The following is a 19,075-nucleotide window of genomic DNA, read 5'->3' on the forward strand; positions in this document are numbered from 1 at the left end:
CATTTTTTTCTCTTGCTTCGAAAGGTCCGAGTTCTCTGAAAGTAGAGTTCCCTCTCTACCCGTTTACCCGTTTAAGAGGGCGAGAGTTGCGGAAGGCTGCTGGCCCTGATGCCGTCTGCCGGTTCACTTTATGCTATTGTGCTGACCAGCTCACCCGTGATCCCCGTTGGGAGTCTGAGCTCAAAATAGTACTTAATGCCCGCGTCACGCTTGATTTTTATACGGCCACCTCTTGCTTTTTCTGCAAGATTTTGAGTCCTGTGCGAAATATCTTCAAGTAGGATCCAACAAAAAACTTGTGTTACACTGTTAGACCCCGGTTCGACCTTGTTTAAGCCATAGTTCAAAAAAAGGAAAAGAAAGAAAAATAAAAAAACCCTGCATTTTCCAAAGTGGGTACGTTTGCTTGGCTTTCTGCGGCTGGCAGCAAAGCAAAACCTCCCCTGCAGAGATCCTGAAAGGCATCACCACAGGACAGGGCATCACTTTGAAGTATGTGTAGGTGTGTGTGTGTGTGTGTGTGTGTGTATGTAAAGATGCAAAATGCTGCAGTAGTTTAGATCCCTGCTTTCCTGAACCAAAATCTTATGTCTGGATGGCCACACACATGCACACAACTGCATTTTTTTGGTCTCAGTGAAAAGCAAAACATCTCGTCTCAACATCTCGGCCGTTGTGCGTCTTTACAAGGGAAACAAAACCAAAAAAAATCTTGCCTGCAGCATATTTTCCACTCAGACGCTTTTATTAACGCTCGTTATTTTTTAACCCTCATTTATCTGGGTTAGATGAGTAAGAACATATTTACAGCAGCAGTCTGAGGAGCATGACTACTTATAGGAGAGGTTAAGGATTACATTCATACACTCATTCATAGAGAAAGCTGTTTTTTTTTTTCCTCAGCAGCGTTTTAACATCTCATATTTGCCGTTCTGCCCTTGGGACTAGTTGAAAGATACACAGCTAATCTCAGCGGGACTTTACATTACAACATATTTCATTTCTTTTGATATAGGGGATATTTTTACCGCTTGAAAATGGAATGACTCAAATGAAACAGTTTGAGAGAGCGAAATCTCACCACATATTGAACCTGTGAGGTGGGGCACTTGTTCATTCTTAGGGGATCCAAGCCGAAAAGGTTGGGACCCGCTGGACGCCCTGACTGAGGACCCCATTCAGCAAATTGTACTTAGCCTAATCAGGTCTGGCAGAGTCCCCCTTCTACTGCTGTGAGACAAATATGTCCAATATCCAGGTGACTCAATGCAGAGTCTGGATCAGCTCTGAGCAGATGGTGTGTCACTATCATCACAGGAGAAAAATGTGTTTTACGAGGCAACTTTACTTCAATTTTTATGGCATATACTGCTGCTAGCATCATACTGCAGCCAGTGTCGGTGTCCTCCCTCTAGTTTGGTGTGTTCAGCTGGACCACATTTCGGCTTGAGTCTAATTGGCGTCGCAGTACATACTGCAAGACCATAGATTTTCCAATACGGATCATAAAGTGGTAGCTTTCCCGTTGATATCTCTGGTAGTATTAGGCCACTGCAGGTGATGCTGCGAATCAATACTCTGGATGGCTTAATAGCATTATTGAGTTTACAGTATGTTTGTCAAATATTTAATTCTGCCATAAACACATTGCCCTGTGTTTATATATATATATATATATATATATATATATATATGTATATGTATAAATACGAGATCGGGTCCCAGTTTTTCCACGGGTCTGTCGCAGAAAAGGCCCAAAATTTTCCACCAGTGAATGAATCTGTTTTATAGAAGGACAGATTCAAGTTTTTAGTTTCCTTCCCTCTCTTCTCTTTCTCAGCCAAAAACCTCAGGGAACTAAAGTTCAGTTTGCCCTGTTGGTAAATTAATTTCGCTTGTTCAGTGACTGTAAAATTTACACTTCACCGTTCACCCCTCTGCGGTCTGCAGTGTGGGCCCAACAGCAGACAGCTTAAGCCCTGATGTGTACAATCATGTGCTTTGTCAAAATATATATATTTTTTTGTTTTGTAGAAAAATTTGAAAAATCCAGGTGAAAATTGGTGCCGTCTATGTTTTGCTCTCAGCCCAGTCATCTCAGCATCCACAGATTACATCCACGTCCACAAAGAGTCACCCAATTCGGAACTTTAAAAAGCCTATAAAAACATTTGTGCAGTATAAAAGAACAATTCTCTAAAGAAAAAGACTTTTTTTTCACCGTTTTCCTCAACTCACAGGCTTTCGGTAATTAAAACCCCCTTCGTCTGCTGACCGTCTCTCTTTCCCCGTTCAGGCATTGCTGAAGATGGACTGCCAGGGTCTGGTCGCCAGGTTGGTCCTGGATTTTGTCCTGCTGACCACGGCGGTGGAGGTGGCGTCGCGGTGGAGGGAGCTGGCCGAGAAGCTGGCCCGAGTGTCGCGGCAGCAGATGGAGGCTTACGAGGCTCCGCACCGCGACAAGAACGGACTGCTGGACAATGAGGTCAGACCCCTGACAGAGTATTATACAAGGGTTTCGAACGTCCGACACTGTGGGTCCCAACCCGGGCACATTTTAAAATGGTTTGAGTTTTGTGCCCGTGCGTCCACCGGTTTTCATCTTGGGGCACATATCTGTATGACATCCGTGAGAGTGTCAGTGCGGGTGCGACCCACAGTTTGAAAACCTCTGGTATAATACAGAGTCCGGAAAACTGGGTAGAACCTCTGCGAGCAAAAACAACAAACTTTTGTCCGATCTGTTGCATTCGGCACCTAAAAAACTCTTTTTCTCTCCCTTCCTCTGACCCCTCAGTCCATGTGGAAGCCTGCCTACGACTTCCTCCTGACGTGGGCCGCCCACGTCGGGGACAGCTACCGTGACGTGATCCAGGAGCTCCACCTCGGCCTGGACAAGATGAGGAACCCCATCACCAAGAGGTGGAAGCACCTGACCGGCACGCTCATCCTGGTCAACTGCCTCGACACCCTCCGCAGTGCCGCCTTCTGCCCCACCGGATACGGAGACTTTGCTGTCTGAACATTTTCCTCCGGCTGGAGAACCAGTTCCATTTCAAAGTGCATGAGGTTTTTATTCCTCAGCTTGTGGTGGGAGTTACTGGAGCTCGGTGCTTCCCGGTTCCCGGGTTTGTCTGGAGTTTGGTTGACCTAAGTGGGCAGCGAGTATCTGTCACGGACAAGTCTATGGGACTGTCGTCATAGATTGAACCGTAAATCTCAGATCTGTCCGTCTTGGTCTCGTTTTGGAGTCCTGGATCGGTATCGATGCGACACCGATTGCTTCTCGTTGAGCGTTAAGCTGACGTAGAAACGCCATTGGACCAATTCTGGCATTGGAAAAGTCAGTGTTAAACTGTAGCATCTGCCTCTTTGTGTTTTTCACGCCTCTTGTTATGTTTGTTGAGCTTTCATTTCCTCCTACTCTTCTCCGTCTCTCTTCTACCTCACCCTTTTTATTCATCACTTTCTGACCTAATCTCTTGAGACATTGTTCATCTATCTTTCGCTGTGTTCCTCTATTAACATCCTGTCTCTCCAACGTTTTCTGTTACTCTCATGGTTTCCAATTTTTGCTCCAGTTAATTAACGGTTTGTCTGATCTGTTCCTGCCGTCACCGTATCTGTCTATCCGCTCTTTCGCCTCGGCCCCTCAGGACATCAGGGACCTCAGCCACCGTGGCCACCGTAGCCACGCAACTCCGACCTTTTCACCGTCTTTTAAAGCAGATTTGACCCCCGTTCTCAACTGACTGTGCTCATGGTCTTGACCTGTGTGTACAAATCAAACTTTAAGCATAATTCATTTTTCACTCCATTTCTAACTGGCAGTCTTTATTCGACTGCTTCCCACTGGCATTTAAAAAAAAAACAATTTTTTTTTATTTTTATTTTACAAAAGAAGGCAAAGCAGATGTTTTTTAAAAAAGGTTTTGGATTTTTAAAAGGTTATGTGCAGGAGATAGAAGTCAAATATATTTCGGAAATAATAAATATGTTAAAATATTGATGCAAAAAATGCACAGTACCGTGATAACCAGATAACTTATATAAATATCCTCTCCAGCTAGAAATTCCAACAAAATGTGCCGTTACTTTGCATTTTTCTTGTAAGTTTGGATTTTTATTCTACTCTCTGACATCTACAGAATGCAGAATAAATGTAATCATTATTGTGTTTAATTTTACCAGATGGATTTTACCTCCTTACACCTCAGCTGCAGTAAAACCCGTGGACACCACATTTTAGTTCTCAGTCAAATCATAAGTGGGATTTTTAAGGAACTGTGTAAACTACACCATCAGATATTATCTAGTTTTTGTGAAACGTGTATATTTACAGAAGCCTTTTGTCTTTGATTTTGTGATCTCGGCAAGTATAATCAGTCAGCTTTGATGCTTTTTGTTGTTTTGAATCTCCTTTGTATGTCCGTATCCACTTCAGTCTTTCTGTCAGTGTTTCTTTTCTACATGGTTTGTGACTGCTGCAGTGTTCCTGTATCTGTTTGGAGTATGAACCTGACCTGAGCGGAAACCTTGCGCGCGGAGTTTATATATATATATATATATATATATATATATATATATATATATATATATATATATATATATATATATTTGTACCGAACGCCGATTGAGTATAAGTGATGTTCTATCAACTGTGACAGATCTGAAATCTGTTCAGCGTTTCTGTTCAGAAGGGATCAATAAAACTGAAAATTGAAAACAACGTGAACTGAAAATCACTGCGTGTGTGTTTGTGCGCAGACGTTTTCCGCAGACGCACGTATTGATGAAGGGTGAATGTGTCTGGACTGAAACGTCCAAACGTCGCCGTAGCCTGCAAATTGCCAGTCAGGCCATGTAAATTGATTGACACGTCTCCTTGGGTCTACTGATTTCTTTTAGCTTTGCCACGATTCCTCTCGTTTTCACTCACAGGCCTCCGCGTCAGCATGGGCAACCTTTCATAGATGCACGTGGAGCTGCGGTGAATCTGCTGCTTAACTGCTTGAAGTGACAAACTCAAACTACACTTCAGGAAGACGACGAGTGGGATCTTTTTACTCTGAGCATTTGTGAACTCGAAACACTTGGGCTCAATCACACCGATGTCTCGGAAAGTCTGCGGTCAAACCCGGGATCCAGTGAAAAGATCCCCGCATCGTCATCTAGCTACGGGCAGTCTGGGAGTTGCAGTAGTGGTAATGTTCAAAATTCAAGTATTAATGATCATCCGTCCGTGAAAACCTATGGAGAAGATGTGATGATATTGTGTTAACGCTGAACCAGATATGTTGCTTTCGTGTTGTGGAACACAGTTGGTGGTCTCGGACTTCATCTTGGTTGTTTGGAGGATGTGATTTTGCACTTTTCCTTTAAGCTTGGCAGCCTGTGTAGAGGCGCAGCAGAGGGCTGAAAAATTCCCCCTGCCGTCACCAATTTGCGAACCGTGTCCCAACTGTGATTCTCTCTGCAAGGGAGCATTCATTAACGGACTGTGAATTCTGTCGAGTGTCGTCATAAATTCCACACAGACAATACAACAGGTTCCTTCGTGTAAACACAGGCAACGCGCACACGCAGACACGCACGCCACACACGCGGGCAGCAACATCCGAATATCACACATGAATGCACAAACAATCTCGTGCACTAATTCAAGCACAAAAACAAAGACATGTACGCACACAAATCCATCCACATATGCTCCCCTCCCAGACTAACACAGTCCTCCACACACACACACACACACACACACACACACACACACACACACACACACACACACACACACACACACACAGAGAGGGTACTTAATTAAAGCAGATAATTATTCTCCCTCAGATCACAGTCCACCTTGACAGAGTCGTCCTTTGCTTCTCAGTGACTCACCCTCAACATTCCTGCTTGTCTCCTGGATACAACTCGAAACTCTGACCAAGGCTGTGTGTGTGTGTGTGTGCGTGTGTGTGTGTGTGGTCTGTAGTGCACAGTTACTTCAGAAATCCCACTTAAAAAGATGTTGAAAAGAAAACACAGTGAACAGCGTGTTATGGTTTTCCGTTTCATTGCGGTTTTAAAAAGCTGCTTGGATGTTGAGCTGCTTGAAATGTTGAAGAAAAAAAAAAAGGAAAGAAGTCATACCAGGGGTAAGACGCCACCTAGTGGTGTGAGGCAGAACACCCGTGGAGCATCTATCCCCAGCTTCCAGCTGGTTTGCGTGTGGCGTTCAGATGTACCCAGCAGCTGTACTGTTTCACGGGAAACTACTTTACACTTAAACTCCAGAGCGTGGAGCAACAAAGCTTCGGCCTTTAACGCGCGTGAGTCGCAGCTTTCCTACCGTAAACCAGGCACGACGTGAGGATAAGCAAACAACGACTGGACCTCGAACAACTTGTGAAGAACAGTGACAACCCATTTAACAGGAAGCTGTGTGCGGGGAGAGTGGCCGATCCAGGGTCCGGTTTCCACAATGCATTATTGACACGGTTTACTATACCACGAATAATCGAGCCGGTGCCACATCAGCTCTTGTGTCAAAATGATCACACACGGAGGGATCATTAGAGCCACCGATGGCACCACGACTTGTTTTCACATTGTCATTTCCTACATTGCTGTTGTGAACCTGTCGATTGCAGCTGCTTCAAGTGGCCTGATATTTCAGTTATTTTGGCCTTTTAAAAAGATCTAATGTCACCTGGTATAAATCGGAAATCGTGGATAGTATTCTTTGTGTAAACTGTACAGTCTGTAGGCACCTGAACTCAGTGAGGGCACCGTGGCCTCCAGGAGAGCCAAGTCCTCCCACCTTCCATCTCACCCTACAGAATCACTTTTTGAAAGTTGCACAAATCACCCCACACTGTGAGAAGCCACTCGTGTTTACATATTCCCTTTGTACAGATAAGATGAAAACAGGCTTATCTCCGGTTTCTCAGGAGCTGTCTGGCCTGGTGTTTTCTTTGGGGACGCAGAAGCAGAGCAGAGTGTTCTTATCACCTGCCACAACTCTGGGAGTTTGAGGTTTTCCGCACGAAGAGCTAATTTGGTTGGATCCGTCCTGTTCAGAAACGGAGACGCGAACAGTTGGTGCAGATCTAACAGCTCCGAGGAAATAAACTTTATCAAATAACAAATTATAGTCGATTACATCGCCGGATCTCGCCTGTAGTCGCGGGATCCCGGGTGCCGCTCCGTGTGTACTTCCGTCCTCTCGCGTCGCACAATCAAAGAGATGCGAGAGGAAAACAGAAACCCTCCTCGCCGCTCTTCCCTTTGGTAATTCAGGACGAATCGGCCCGCTACGAGCCACTTTTCCAAAAGCCAAACGGGTGGAGACGTGAAAAGCTCCGGGACGAGCTGCCGGCCCGTTTCGTCCGCTGTTGTTTCCCGGGGTTTCTGAGGGAGGAGCATGGATGTCTGGAAACAGGCCGGGCTGGTTTTTTCAGCTCGCGGGTCCGGGGGAATGTAAAGGGCCCTCGAAAGATAAAAGCAAAACTCCTTCATCTGCTTTTTCTCACGTCTCGCTCCCACAGCGTCGGCATCGCTTCGGAGCCGCAGGGGCGTTTTGTTGCCGTCGTCGTGAGTAGCCCTCATGAAACCCAACTGTTGAGCGGCTTCTCTTTTGGGGCCAGCGGGTGAACATACTGTTATTACACGGTCCTTTCATAATACACCACATGTGCAACACTGCTGTCCACAACGTGTCATCTGTCATCTCACCGTTTGGTTTTGCTCATTTCGTGACGTTTAATCAGACGTTTGTGTCACAAGACGCCTCTAAAGAAGGAAAACAGAACCAAAACGCTGCTGTTGGATGAAAACACCGCAGGTTTTCTTTGCAACAGCAGCTCAGACCCCCTCCGCTGTAGCTCTCAGGATACTCAGGACACCTTCCGCCTGCATTTGACAGTCTACACCAGAAAGCTGCAGACTGCTGACCGATCAACCCTGTTCGCACGAACCCGGATCCGCAGGTTTGTTTCACGCGCTGCGTCCCCCTGGGTTCCCCCGAGTCGCTGATGTCCAGATGAGCTGTTTCCCGTTTGCGTTGATTTATGCTCACGTGACGGGAATTGTTGCGGCAGGTGTCGCCGTCGCAGGCCCGGCTGTTGGGAGCGTAATGTCTCCCCGTCTTTGGCCGGCGGAGTAAATCTTTGAAACGCTGCTGACAGTGTACTCATAGTGTCCACTTGGACAAAAAGAGAAAATACCTCATAAAAATTTTACTATGTTCTCACAAAAAAAAAAAAAAAACAACCTATAAAACGTGGACTACTGTAGAACAGTTTTGTTTTTTTTTGCCCTAAATTACGTCTGTCAGAGATTTATTCCTGTGAGCCTCTTTTCCCCCGGAATTGGCTGACACCAATCGCGCTCCCAATTACGTGTCCGGAAAAATAATAAAAAATTTCCACACAGGCCTGTCAGTTTTCAACAGGCGGCGGATAAAATATCCATTAGACTCATAAAAACTTTATCGGCTGCATCGTTTGGATCATTGAAATTCTCGGACGCTTCATTTTTGACTATTGTTTTTGGCGCATCTTCTATACTCATAGTTTTTTTTTCGGTGTGGTACTCTGACGTGTTTATGAGTTAATCGAGGCGAGTTCCTAACAAAGCTTGCAGTCGTGGCAATAAAGTTTGACTCAGCTTCCCTTAATAAACCTTTACCAGGCCGAATTTCTGACCTTTGCTCTCTCTAACCTAAACCGTAACCGGACCATTTGATTGGACTGAAAGGAGATTTTGTCAAATTTTAAAAAGCGAGGAGGGCAAAGCAGCTTCTCTCTGCACGGTGTCGTCAAACACAAACTCAGTTCAAAGCGCTTTATGTGCGGCAAATGAGTCGAGTCAATAACCAAGTAAAAGGGGGGAAAAAAGTACAGAAAATGAAGTAAGATAACAGACAATGAAGACAGTTGCTGTGGTGTAATAAATTCCCTCACATTTAATTAAGGCAATAAAAGTTCAGTAAGGAAAATTGATCAGCAGCACAGGAAAAGGAGAGAAGTTTTCCTCTAGACTTGAAAGAACAAAGCTGGACCTCAAACCAGCTCAATGTTGGAAGCACAGACACCGAGTTTTCAGTGAATTCTTTCCTTTTTCTTTTTCCAGTGTTGCAGGATGGACCGTCTCCTCTCATCTGCTCCACCCTCCACTCACCTGTCTGCGGACCGTGGCTACTTCATGAGGGCGTCTGCCGAGAGGCCGCCGCCGGTCGGCTGTTGCCCGAGGAACGGCGAGGACACGACGGGATAAACTGGAGGCAAGTCGGCGAGGGAGGCTCTTGTTTTATGGATGGGCTGGTCGTGTGGGCGAGAGACGCTCCGGTGAGTCAGCCGTGTGAGGGAGAGAGAGGGAGGGAGGGAGGGAGGAGTGCGGTTAGATGGAGTTGTGGTCTTAGAAAGTCACAGTGTGTGTGTGTGTGTGTGTGTGTGTGTGTGTGTGTGTGTGTGTGTGTGTGCGCGCGTCCATGCCTGTTTATAATTCGTTTCATTTATCTCACACACACTTATTGGAAGGGAAATCAATGAGGGAGGAGGGCAGAGAGAACAATTAGTCAGGTCTTGATGACTCAGGTTATGTTGGCGCCTGTGTGTGTGTGTGTGTGTGTGTGTGTGTGTGTGTGTGTTTGCGTGACCGCCCCCCCTTTCCTCGTCTTATCCACAAGCCCGTCCGTGGTGCTGCTTGTCAAGTGGTTGCGAGGAAGGGGAAACCTGCTGGGACGGGGTTCAGGAGGAACACGCGGGATCTCCCCGCTCCGGGACGGACATACGCGTAAGAGGCACCGCAGGGACGCGGATCCGGCATCCCTCAGCCCCAGGGGGCCTCTTCCCAGGTCGCTGTCGGGGTTGTGCCCTTTGGCCTCCGGAGGATTTTCCCAGCCTGCAACGTTTCTCTAGCAGTAGCGTGCTGCCATCTAGTGGCGCCAGTGTCACACACCGCCGTTTGTGCGTGTTTTAGCACACGTGCCACAAAACAATTCACATCAGGGCCAAACACTGTTCAGACACACTCTGCAGTTTTTTTTACTTTTTTTTCTTCTGCTCCAGGAGAAGTTAGTTCCCGGTTTTAATATGGAACCAAAATCACCTCGCAGAGAATAAAGAGCTCAACGTCGTTGTCTAATGGGGTCACACACACCTGCTGGACACGGATGTCCTCGCTCCCTGCTCATGTAGAGACCGACTCGATTATCTCACACGAAAAACTCTCAGGGTCCCGTACTGTTTCAGACCCCGGCGCCGGTCCACGCCTTCACGCCGAGGGGGTGACAGACCAAACGGGGCCCACCAGGCGCTTGAGGTGAGCGTTTGAATGTTCTCCCCCCAGAACAGGGTTTAAATGACAGCCGCCGTCCGCAGGTGTCCACAGCAAACACTCGAGCAAATCCAGAAAAAAGACAAACGTGACCAGAGCAAATAAAGGCAGAACGAATCTAGAATCATGGCAGAATGAGTTGAGGAGCCTCCGGATCCGTGACTGACGAGGAAACGACAATTTAACAAATGAATAGATGAAAGATGGAATTTTTAATTCTGTACTGATGTGCAAATGTTATATGTTTATGGAAAAATATGAGTCACAGTGTAAATCCGACAGAAAGACTCTGCCTACGTTAATCCTCACTACCGGCTCTTATTTGTTAGTTTTACTCTGAAAGGGTAACGTCCTAGACACTGGCTCCGCTACACGGTTTTTATCTGAGGGGGGCGTGGTTGTCGCCTTTCACCGGTAGGTGTCAGGCTTTCGGCGGCTCCGTCCGCTCAGTGCGCAGAGGAAACGCCGCAGCCACAGCGCGAATGGATACCTTTCAAAATAAGATCCCCCGTCTCCCTAGCGGCGTGGGTGGCTGAGTTTCTGACGGGAATCCCGCCAGAGCAGACGGGGCTTTTATTTTCGAGGGGTCCGTGGCTCAGCTGGAAAACGTGCTTGATGTTTTCCGGGTGCAGCTTGACGGATCTTTACAAGTCAACGTTTAGGGGCAGATCCACGCGTCACACACCACAACTTGAGTGTGTGTGTGTGTGTGTGTGTGTGTGTGTCTGCGTGTGCGCGCGCGCGCGCCTGTGAGCGTTACTACACGAGCTGCTACGCACTCGGACGGACGCGGACAGACGCAGAGACACGATGTGACATTCGGCCACGCGTAATTTGCGCATTTGGAGAGCGGCGCGCACTGTCCATGCGCCGCGGCATGTGCGATGATTTGGCTGTTTTCTGGACGCCCGATGCTCTTGGAGTGAGTCCAGGGATGCTGCGGCTCGTCTGGCTGCCGGGGTGCCGCCGCGCAACGTGGGGCTGCGCCCTCCACATCTGAGAGGAGCAGGCGTTTCTGCGCGTTTTCCGCCCTTTTCCGACCTTTCGCTTTGACATAGCCCGCTATGGATCGCTCCGGGGGCATTTGAGCACCTCCCGCGGTGATATCGCACGCTGCCGGGGCTGCGGGATTGCACGCTCTTCCTCCTTCCCAGCCTGCAAGATGGGGAATAGTTTCTCCAATTTGGCCGCCTTCCAGTCCCTACACATAGTCATGCTCGGGCTGGACTCTGCGGGCAAAACCACCGTGCTCTACCGGCTGAAATTCAACGAGTTCGTCAACACGGTGCCCACCATCGGCTTCAACACGGAGAGGATCCGGCTGGGCGGCGCGGGGGCCTCCAGGGGCATCAGCTGCCACTTCTGGGACGTCGGGGGCCAGGAGAAGCTGCGGCCCCTGTGGAAGCCCTACAGCCGCTGCACGGACGGCATCGTGTACGTGGTAGACTCCGTGGACACCGAGAGGCTAGAGGAGGCCCGGACCGAGCTGCACAAGATCACGCGGTTCTCGGAGAACCAGGGGACCCCGCTGCTGGTCATCGCCAACAAGCAGGACCTGCCCCGGGCGCTGGATGTCGGGGAGATCGAGCGGCAGCTGGCCCTGGCCGAGCTGAGCCCCTCCACCCCGTACCACGTCCAGCCGGCCTGCGCCATCATAGGAGAGGGGCTGGACGAGGGCATGGACAAGCTGTATGAGATGATAGTGAAGAGGAGGAAGTCACTGAAGCAGAAGAAGAAGAGACAGTGATTTGGGCTGGATGATGGGGGGGGCTATGCTACATCTCTGCTATTGAAATATTATAAGATGGATTCTAGCGATGTTTTTTTTTTTTTTTTTTTTTTTTTTACAGTGGTACGTAGCAGATAAAAACACCATGAGCATAAATAGGCTTCTCATCGTTGACCACCACAGAAACGTCGCAAGTCTCCACGTATGATGGGAAAATGTGTACAGTGATGCCACATGAGCTAGAGACACCAGTACTGTCTCATTAGCGTCCATACGTTCCTGTGGGAATGTTACAGAGGGACACGGCGAAGAGAAAGATGCCGGAACTTCATCTGCCAACACCTTTTATTCGCAGGAAACAACTAGATGCTCTTCTGACAATTCACAAAATAACCATGCTAATCTGAAACCTAGGGGACAATGCTGCTAGTTGGCCTTGATTGTTGACTGTTTGATCCCCCTTCACAGGGAGGCAGTGGCACTCCCTGTCTGTCAGTCCCTGCTGTAGGAGAACTAAAGGGACTGCTTCGTCAGGGAGGTCTTCGTTACAGCGGAGGTGTCTCACAAAGCGCGTGGATCTGGGGGCAGAGCTCCCCGTGGCCGCCGCCTTGCGCCCCGCGCAGATGTGAGGCTGCTGCGGATGTGATAAGGGAAGCGCCGAGGCACGGGCCGGAGCTGAGAGCCGCGAGGTGGCGCGACACCAAAGACGACTCCCCTGGGAAGACACACAAAACTCTCCATCTCCCCCGTCCTCCGCCCTTTTGTGGTTTATAAACCCTCCCTGCCACTCCGGGGCGAAAATACGAACGACAGCCGCGGATCTTTGGTTTAGGGGGACCAAAGATCCCCCTAAACCTGGGGGAAGCGGTTCGCCGATGCGTTCCCGGCGGTCCCACCTTTTACAGGAACATTTTTTTCCGACATTCAACTTGTAGGCCCGACAAGGCGGATGGCTCGGACAGTTGTGAGCGACATTTCCAAAATGCGTGTTATTAAGTGTTGCATTTGACACAATTATAGATGACATCAACTCCCCCCCTTACAGAAGCAAGCAATCTTTAGAGGGAAATTTGCCGAACGGCAGCGGTTTAAAGAAACGGAATTCCCCCGCTGACCCCTCTTTTTTTGCGTTTTGACTCATTTTCTGAGTGGTGTGTCTTTCCAAGGAGAAACCCTCTTCGACTCGGCTCTTCAGCTCTGCGAACAGCCGGTTCCGTCCCCGCGCAGAGGTTTTTACAGCCGCACGTGACGCCCTTGGTTTCTCTCTCTCTGGCCTGCATGCAGCGATGCCGCCTTTCTTTCATGAGAAAAACACACACAAAAAAACAAACAAACAAACAAACAAAGCAAAACTAGTTGCTAACATGAGTTGCCATGTGTTTGTTTGGAGCTGGTTATATTTGCTACAGAGAGTCGGGACCTACAAATCATCTCCAGCTGCACTGACTTTATGCCAAATACTTGTAGTGAGCACATAAACCATTTTCCAGTGGCCAGGAACAAAATGCTATATTTGTTGCTAGTTGCTGGTCAGGGATACAAAAACACTGATAAATGCTAACAATGTCCAACAGTATGTTTAGAAAAACCCCAACATATCAGACTTTTGTTAGAGATAGAACGACGAGGTCCTGGACCTCTTTCCGCCGTTGTCCCTGGTGTTTTTACAGTCCAGCGGCCTCTAGGCCCATTTTCCTTTTACACAGCTTTTTTTTTTTGCTAATGAGCTGTGTCCACAAAAATTCGCTGTTTATATCGTCGGCAACTTATAACAACGCACTAAACAGTCGTCAGCGCAGAGTGAAAGATTTGAGATGCAGCCATGAAATCGGATTCTGTCTGACGTCGCCTGTCACACAATCAATTTAAAAGGTCAGTATTCGTACTGCTCTGAGAAAGAAATGTGTGTGTGTGTGTGTGTGTGTGTGTGTGTGCGTATCAGCTGGTTCTCAGAGCTGCTGAGGACGTGCTACGAGTGCATCCCACACTGTGTCGACCTGCTGGCAGTGACGGGACGGGAGACAGGGGCAAAGCGTCTTCCTGTCATGATGATGCGGAGAAACAAACCAACAGGCTGGAACCTGTTCAGCTGCTCCTAAAAAAAAAAAAATGTAGGAATTTTTAATTTTCCTTATTCAATCAGAAACTTTTCCTCCAGTTGAGTGATAGACGAAAACGTGCTATGCCTGGGAGTTTTTTTTTTTTTAAACCAAATCCAGCCCCCGACCACAACAGCGTTAGCATCCAGCTCCGTCCATGTAAATGCACAAACCGACCCAGCTGACAGCCTGCAGAATAGTTGGTGAGACGTCACTCAGATTGGCGGTTTGTCCCCGCTTTGGACTGTCGAATGTCCCAAATGGACTGTTGCCTTATGCCGCGTTCACGTCGAAACGGAAGAAGACACGGGGCGAAATCTTATTGCTGCAGCTCGATGAAAAAAAAAAAAAAACTGTGAATTTTAAACCACAAACTGCAGCATGTTACTCCATTTTTTTTTTAAGTAGAGCTGATTGTGTTTCGAAGGTAATTTCGTCATTATTTAATGTCTTGGAATGCTACAAAAATTCCCACATGTCATACTTATAGCTACCGTCGGGGGGAGGCGGACGCGAACGTTAATCTTTCGCGGTCGGAAGATGGCGCTTCCGACGCGAACCCGACGTGAACGCGGCATCCCCTTCTCCGGTGATCGGTTGAGCTGCGTTCAACATTGCATGACAGCCACTTCTTCAGACAATGTAAATTATACAGTGTAGTGTTACAGCCAAGATACAGCAAGACCAAACAATGTGTTACATGCCAAAATGGAAAAAAAGAAAAAAGTATTTTTGGGATTAAACTCTTTGTAATTGAACTCGTTTGTTGTGTGCTTCGTGTCTCATTTCCAGAGGTTTAATCGGGGCGGGAAATTCCCAGCAGCTCTCAGCTAAGTGCCGGTTATACCCTGCATCTCGTTGGAAGTTGATACGAGAAATGGCGTTGTCTGTCACTCGCAGTATGAGGTATTATGAGTGATATAAGTTTGCGGCTTGACTCGAGTTCACTTCTCTGTCCCGAAAACCAAAAAGCCAACATCCATAAGTTCACGTTTCTGTTAACCTTTTGATTTGACTTCATTGAGCGTGATGTCAAAGCAGGTTAGTGAAAGCACTGTTTTTACCGAACGGACTCTGTGGGTCTGTCCCAACCTGTTGCTTTAAATAAACCTTCGAACCAGGGAGGATGTGGATTGGGTGTGAGGGTGGTTTAAAGGGGCAGGTCCCCGTCTCTCGGTGGTCCCTTGTTAAAAATAACAGAAGGTGAAGCGATCGTGTTCACTGCCTCCATTATCTCGGCACGGCTCAGACTTAAACTCGTGAATGCGCTTGAGGAATCATCCGAGGAGAATGAGATCGTCGTCGTAGCTGTGCTCTAAATTTAAGGAGGCTAAAATACTGTTTCTGGAGACCACAGCACATGCAAAGTACATGTTTTCCTCCTTGTTGTTTACTCATCGTCTCTCTCCTGCCAAATTACCCGCTGTGCAGTCACTGTTTGCAGCTAAACTGTCTCATTACTATGGTTTTTATAACTCATGTCTACAGTATAGAATCACAGGGGGAGACCCGCCGTCAGTGTCAGCGTAATCACTGATGCTGAAAACGTTATTTACTCGTTCCACGGGGACAGATTTTAGTGTAATTGCACTCCACACGTTGTGCTCCTGAAATAAGACCTTTTTTAAATTTTTTTTTTTTATTTAAATCTCTCCTCTGGGGTTTAACTGTCTGGAAAAAGACAAATGTGCTTGTTTGTTGATTTATCTGATTATCAAACATATCTGGAGCTGGAGATCTGGGCTTACAGACGAAGGGTCAGCGGTTCACGTCTCAGGCTCGGGACTCACGTCACTGCACATGTAAGTAAATATTTGAAGTTTGGATTGGATCTCGGACGACTCGATTAGGTCCCATAATAAAACACGAGAGGACCGTACCAGTGGTTTTGCGGGGTTATTCCCATTTTATTACCGATTGCACTTAACTTTACGTCAAAGCATTTTGCAAACCATCCCGCTGTGCTTTTCCATTTACCTGCCTGACTACTCCACCGTGGCCTGATTAAACGGTTGGGGGGGGTCCAAGGCCTTGAGAGCTTTGGAAACCTGAAACCTTAAACCTCAGCCGTGGTGAAGTAATCACTGAGTCATGGGTGCTGATCTACAGGCCTCACCTACACCCACAGATATTCTCTATTGTGATAATGTCGTGGAGGCGAGACCTGACTTAACGCTCAAGTAAAGGCCTCGTTCATCTCTTTTCTAATCCTGAGCCTAGTTGCTCTTCCCGAAATGTGACCCGGGTCTATGAGAGCCAGTTTTTCCTCATTCAGGTGCTGCGTCTCCATCCTCAGTCGACTCTGATTCCGACGTCTGCTCCTCAAACCGCTGACAGAGCGCAGAGCTTTCAGCTGTTTCTTTGTTTCTTCGCCTTCTTCTCCTGTGTGATTCTGTGGGCGGATGTGAATGGGATTTTCTCCTTTTTATCCGTTGTTTTCTCCTGGATGATAATCCCTCACATTTCCACCCTCGCCATCCCAAATGACTGTCAGGTTTCTGCTGAGCACGCGGAAGCTTTGAACGCCAACGTTAACGCGCTTAAGAATCCACTGGCGTTCGAATGCGCGGGAGATGAGGTGATTATTTTACTTTTTTAAAGCAGGCTGTCAGAAGCAGATTTTTGTTTACGGCACAAACCTTTTGTCTGATGGGAAGAAAATGTATTTTGATGATTCTGCTGCGTGTTTTCTATTCAGTTTATTTCAGTTTACTTAATTAAGACTTTCGATAATATTAAAGTTACTAAAGCTACTATCCTACCTATATTTGAGTGCTCAAATATAGGTAGGATAGTTAAAAATTTTAATCTTCTCATGCAAAAAAAGGACGTTTTTCCATATTTGCCTTTGATTTTTGGACTGTAGCCTCTGAGACGCCACTGAGACGTAAAAATATTAAATAAAAGCCAAAATCAAATTTTTTATTAATGCACTTATTTAAAAGGAATTTTCAGTTTTAAGAAAAAACCGTTTTACAAAAACAGCGTTAGCCACAACGGTACTGAAGTTTCCTAAGCTGCAAAACCACGAATGAACACGAGATGCTGTCTCTGAAAATCTCCAGCTTTATCGACGTGAATGGAAAACGCACTCTCGGTACCCAAATCCAATACGTGTTTTCCCCATCAATATTATCAATCAAACGACTGTGCCCGGTCAGATTTGAAGAGAAGGACAAAGTCAGACCAAAAAAACAAAGAACGTCACTTTAACGGCGTCAGGTCAGTTACAGATCCGGTGTTTTGTTCGAGGCAACGTTCGGTCCTCCTTCTCTAACGCCCGACGTGCTGCAGACAGAGTCAGTTTGTTGTCAAGTGTTGGTAAGGTCAGCTTGTGTTGAGTCAATAGAGGCTTTAAGGTTTAAAACCACTCTGAGTGATGATCAAAAGCAGAGTTGTTGAGACAATAAAAGTCGTCCTGATTGTGGTCATTCTAGGTTTGTAGTGTCTGCTCTGCTCTCTGACTTCATAAGCTCGTGTTTCAGTCAGTGCTCGGCCTAGTTTTTCTGGTCTTGATCTGCATTTGCTCTGTTCTCATTCTTTTCTAAGCTCTGATTTTAGTCTTTCCAAAACAGCTTTGTGTCTACGACATCTTTCTTTCTCCGCCAAGGTCTCTGTCTTTCTAAACTCAAGTGTTTTTAAGGTCCAGTTTCTGTATTTCTAAGCTCCGGTCTGTCTGCTCCTGCCTGGGGCTCTCACACCCTGGTCCGGGTCTTTGTAAGTTCAGGACTTGATCCCCGCAAGCTCGGGTTTCTGTTCTCAGCCACGCGAGCAGCCCGGCTGCACATTGTCGGTTGGTTTTGAAGGTCTGTCCAGTTTGGTCTAGACTGATGGATCCCCGCGTAAGTTTGTACAGACATCCGTGGTCTAAAGAGGATGAATCCTACCCACTTACTTCCCCTGACTTTTCCACCGGCGCCACCATTGGGTCAGAATTTGAATCTGCCCAACACTTTGGTTTATGACCAAATACCTGCGAGACGGACGGCATTCTCATCCACCTCGGCCGTACATTGTGTCGGGTGATGAGCAGCGAATTTTAGCCGGCTAAGATGGTGAAGATAGTAGAATGACACATGCTAAACGTCAGCATGCTGCTGTCATTGTGAACATGTGTTAGCATTTAGCCCAAAGCCCCGTTGTGTCTAGGTTCAGCCTCAGACCGCTGCTAGCATGGATGTAGACTCCTGCTCTTGTTCCTGTGTAAGCTATTTTCTGTATGTTCTGGTCTTGAACTTTCTAAAGCGCAGGTCTAGGTCATTTTAAACTCCAGTTTCTGTCTTTATGAAATCTGGTCTTGCCTGCTTTGTTATGGGATTGTCTTAGCTCTGGCCTTAATCCGTCTACGTTTAGGTCTTAGTCTTTCTGAACTCCTATGTCTTCCTTTCTATAGAAAGAAATGTGGGCTTTTATCTTTCTAATCTCTGGTCTGTTTACTCTGGTTCTTAATCTCTAAATTCTGGTCTCGGTCTTTCCAGGCTCCGGTATTTCTGCACTGTGGTTTCTGGCCTTGGTCGATCTAAACCCCGTTGATTTACCCCTCAACACTGTCCTAAAATCCCAACATTAGACCTAAGATAAGTACCGGGTAGAACTGACACACTATTGGTTGTAAACGCTGAGAGAATATCCTTCGCTGAGCACTCCGACTGCAATCTCAACTCCTACTTTGAATACAACATAATTTCTATTCTTCTGCTCCAAATGGATCAATAGCACTTTGGAAATGAACTCTTCCCATTAAAATATAAATTCCATCTAGGTGCTGCCGTTGTCGTCGGTTTTGAATCATCGCTCCTTCGCACACACTCTCGGCTGTGGAGCGCGTTCGGGGGTTTTTTGCGGCGCTGCGAGCCGGTTCAGGCGGAGGCCAATCCGGCCGTGTTTCCTCCTGCCAGCAGGGTGTCGGGGT

The 19,075-nt window shown here is 47.2% G+C and overlaps 2 protein-coding genes across 4 annotated transcripts in view; both read left to right on the top strand.

Moving 5' to 3' along the window:
- The window catches only part of sh3bp4a (SH3-domain binding protein 4a), a 31,090-nt gene extending 26,563 nt beyond the window's left edge, over nucleotides 1-4,527 (top strand). For all 3 annotated transcript variants that reach the window (XM_040141736.1, XM_040141737.1, XM_040141735.1), the window contains exons 4-5: nucleotides 2,297-2,485; nucleotides 2,798-4,527. In XM_040141736.1, coding sequence (XP_039997670.1) covers nucleotides 2,297-2,485; nucleotides 2,798-3,022 — 414 coding nt within the window. In that variant the 3' untranslated portion in view covers nucleotides 3,023-4,527. The remainder of the gene's footprint in view (nucleotides 1-2,296; nucleotides 2,486-2,797) is intronic.
- Nucleotides 4,528-11,406: 6,879 nt separating this feature from the next.
- On the top strand, nucleotides 11,407-12,082 carry arl4ca (ADP-ribosylation factor-like 4Ca). Its single transcript, XM_040142150.1, has one exon. The coding sequence runs from the start codon at nucleotides 11,498-11,500 to the stop codon at nucleotides 12,080-12,082; it is 585 nt and encodes a 194-aa protein (XP_039998084.1). The 5' UTR covers nucleotides 11,407-11,497.
- Nucleotides 12,083-19,075: the final 6,993 nt, after the last annotated feature.

The sequence above is a fragment of the Xiphias gladius genome, chromosome 13 (genome assembly GCF_016859285.1).
Source record: "Xiphias gladius isolate SHS-SW01 ecotype Sanya breed wild chromosome 13, ASM1685928v1, whole genome shotgun sequence".
Taxonomy (NCBI): domain Eukaryota; kingdom Metazoa; phylum Chordata; class Actinopteri; order Istiophoriformes; family Xiphiidae; genus Xiphias; species Xiphias gladius.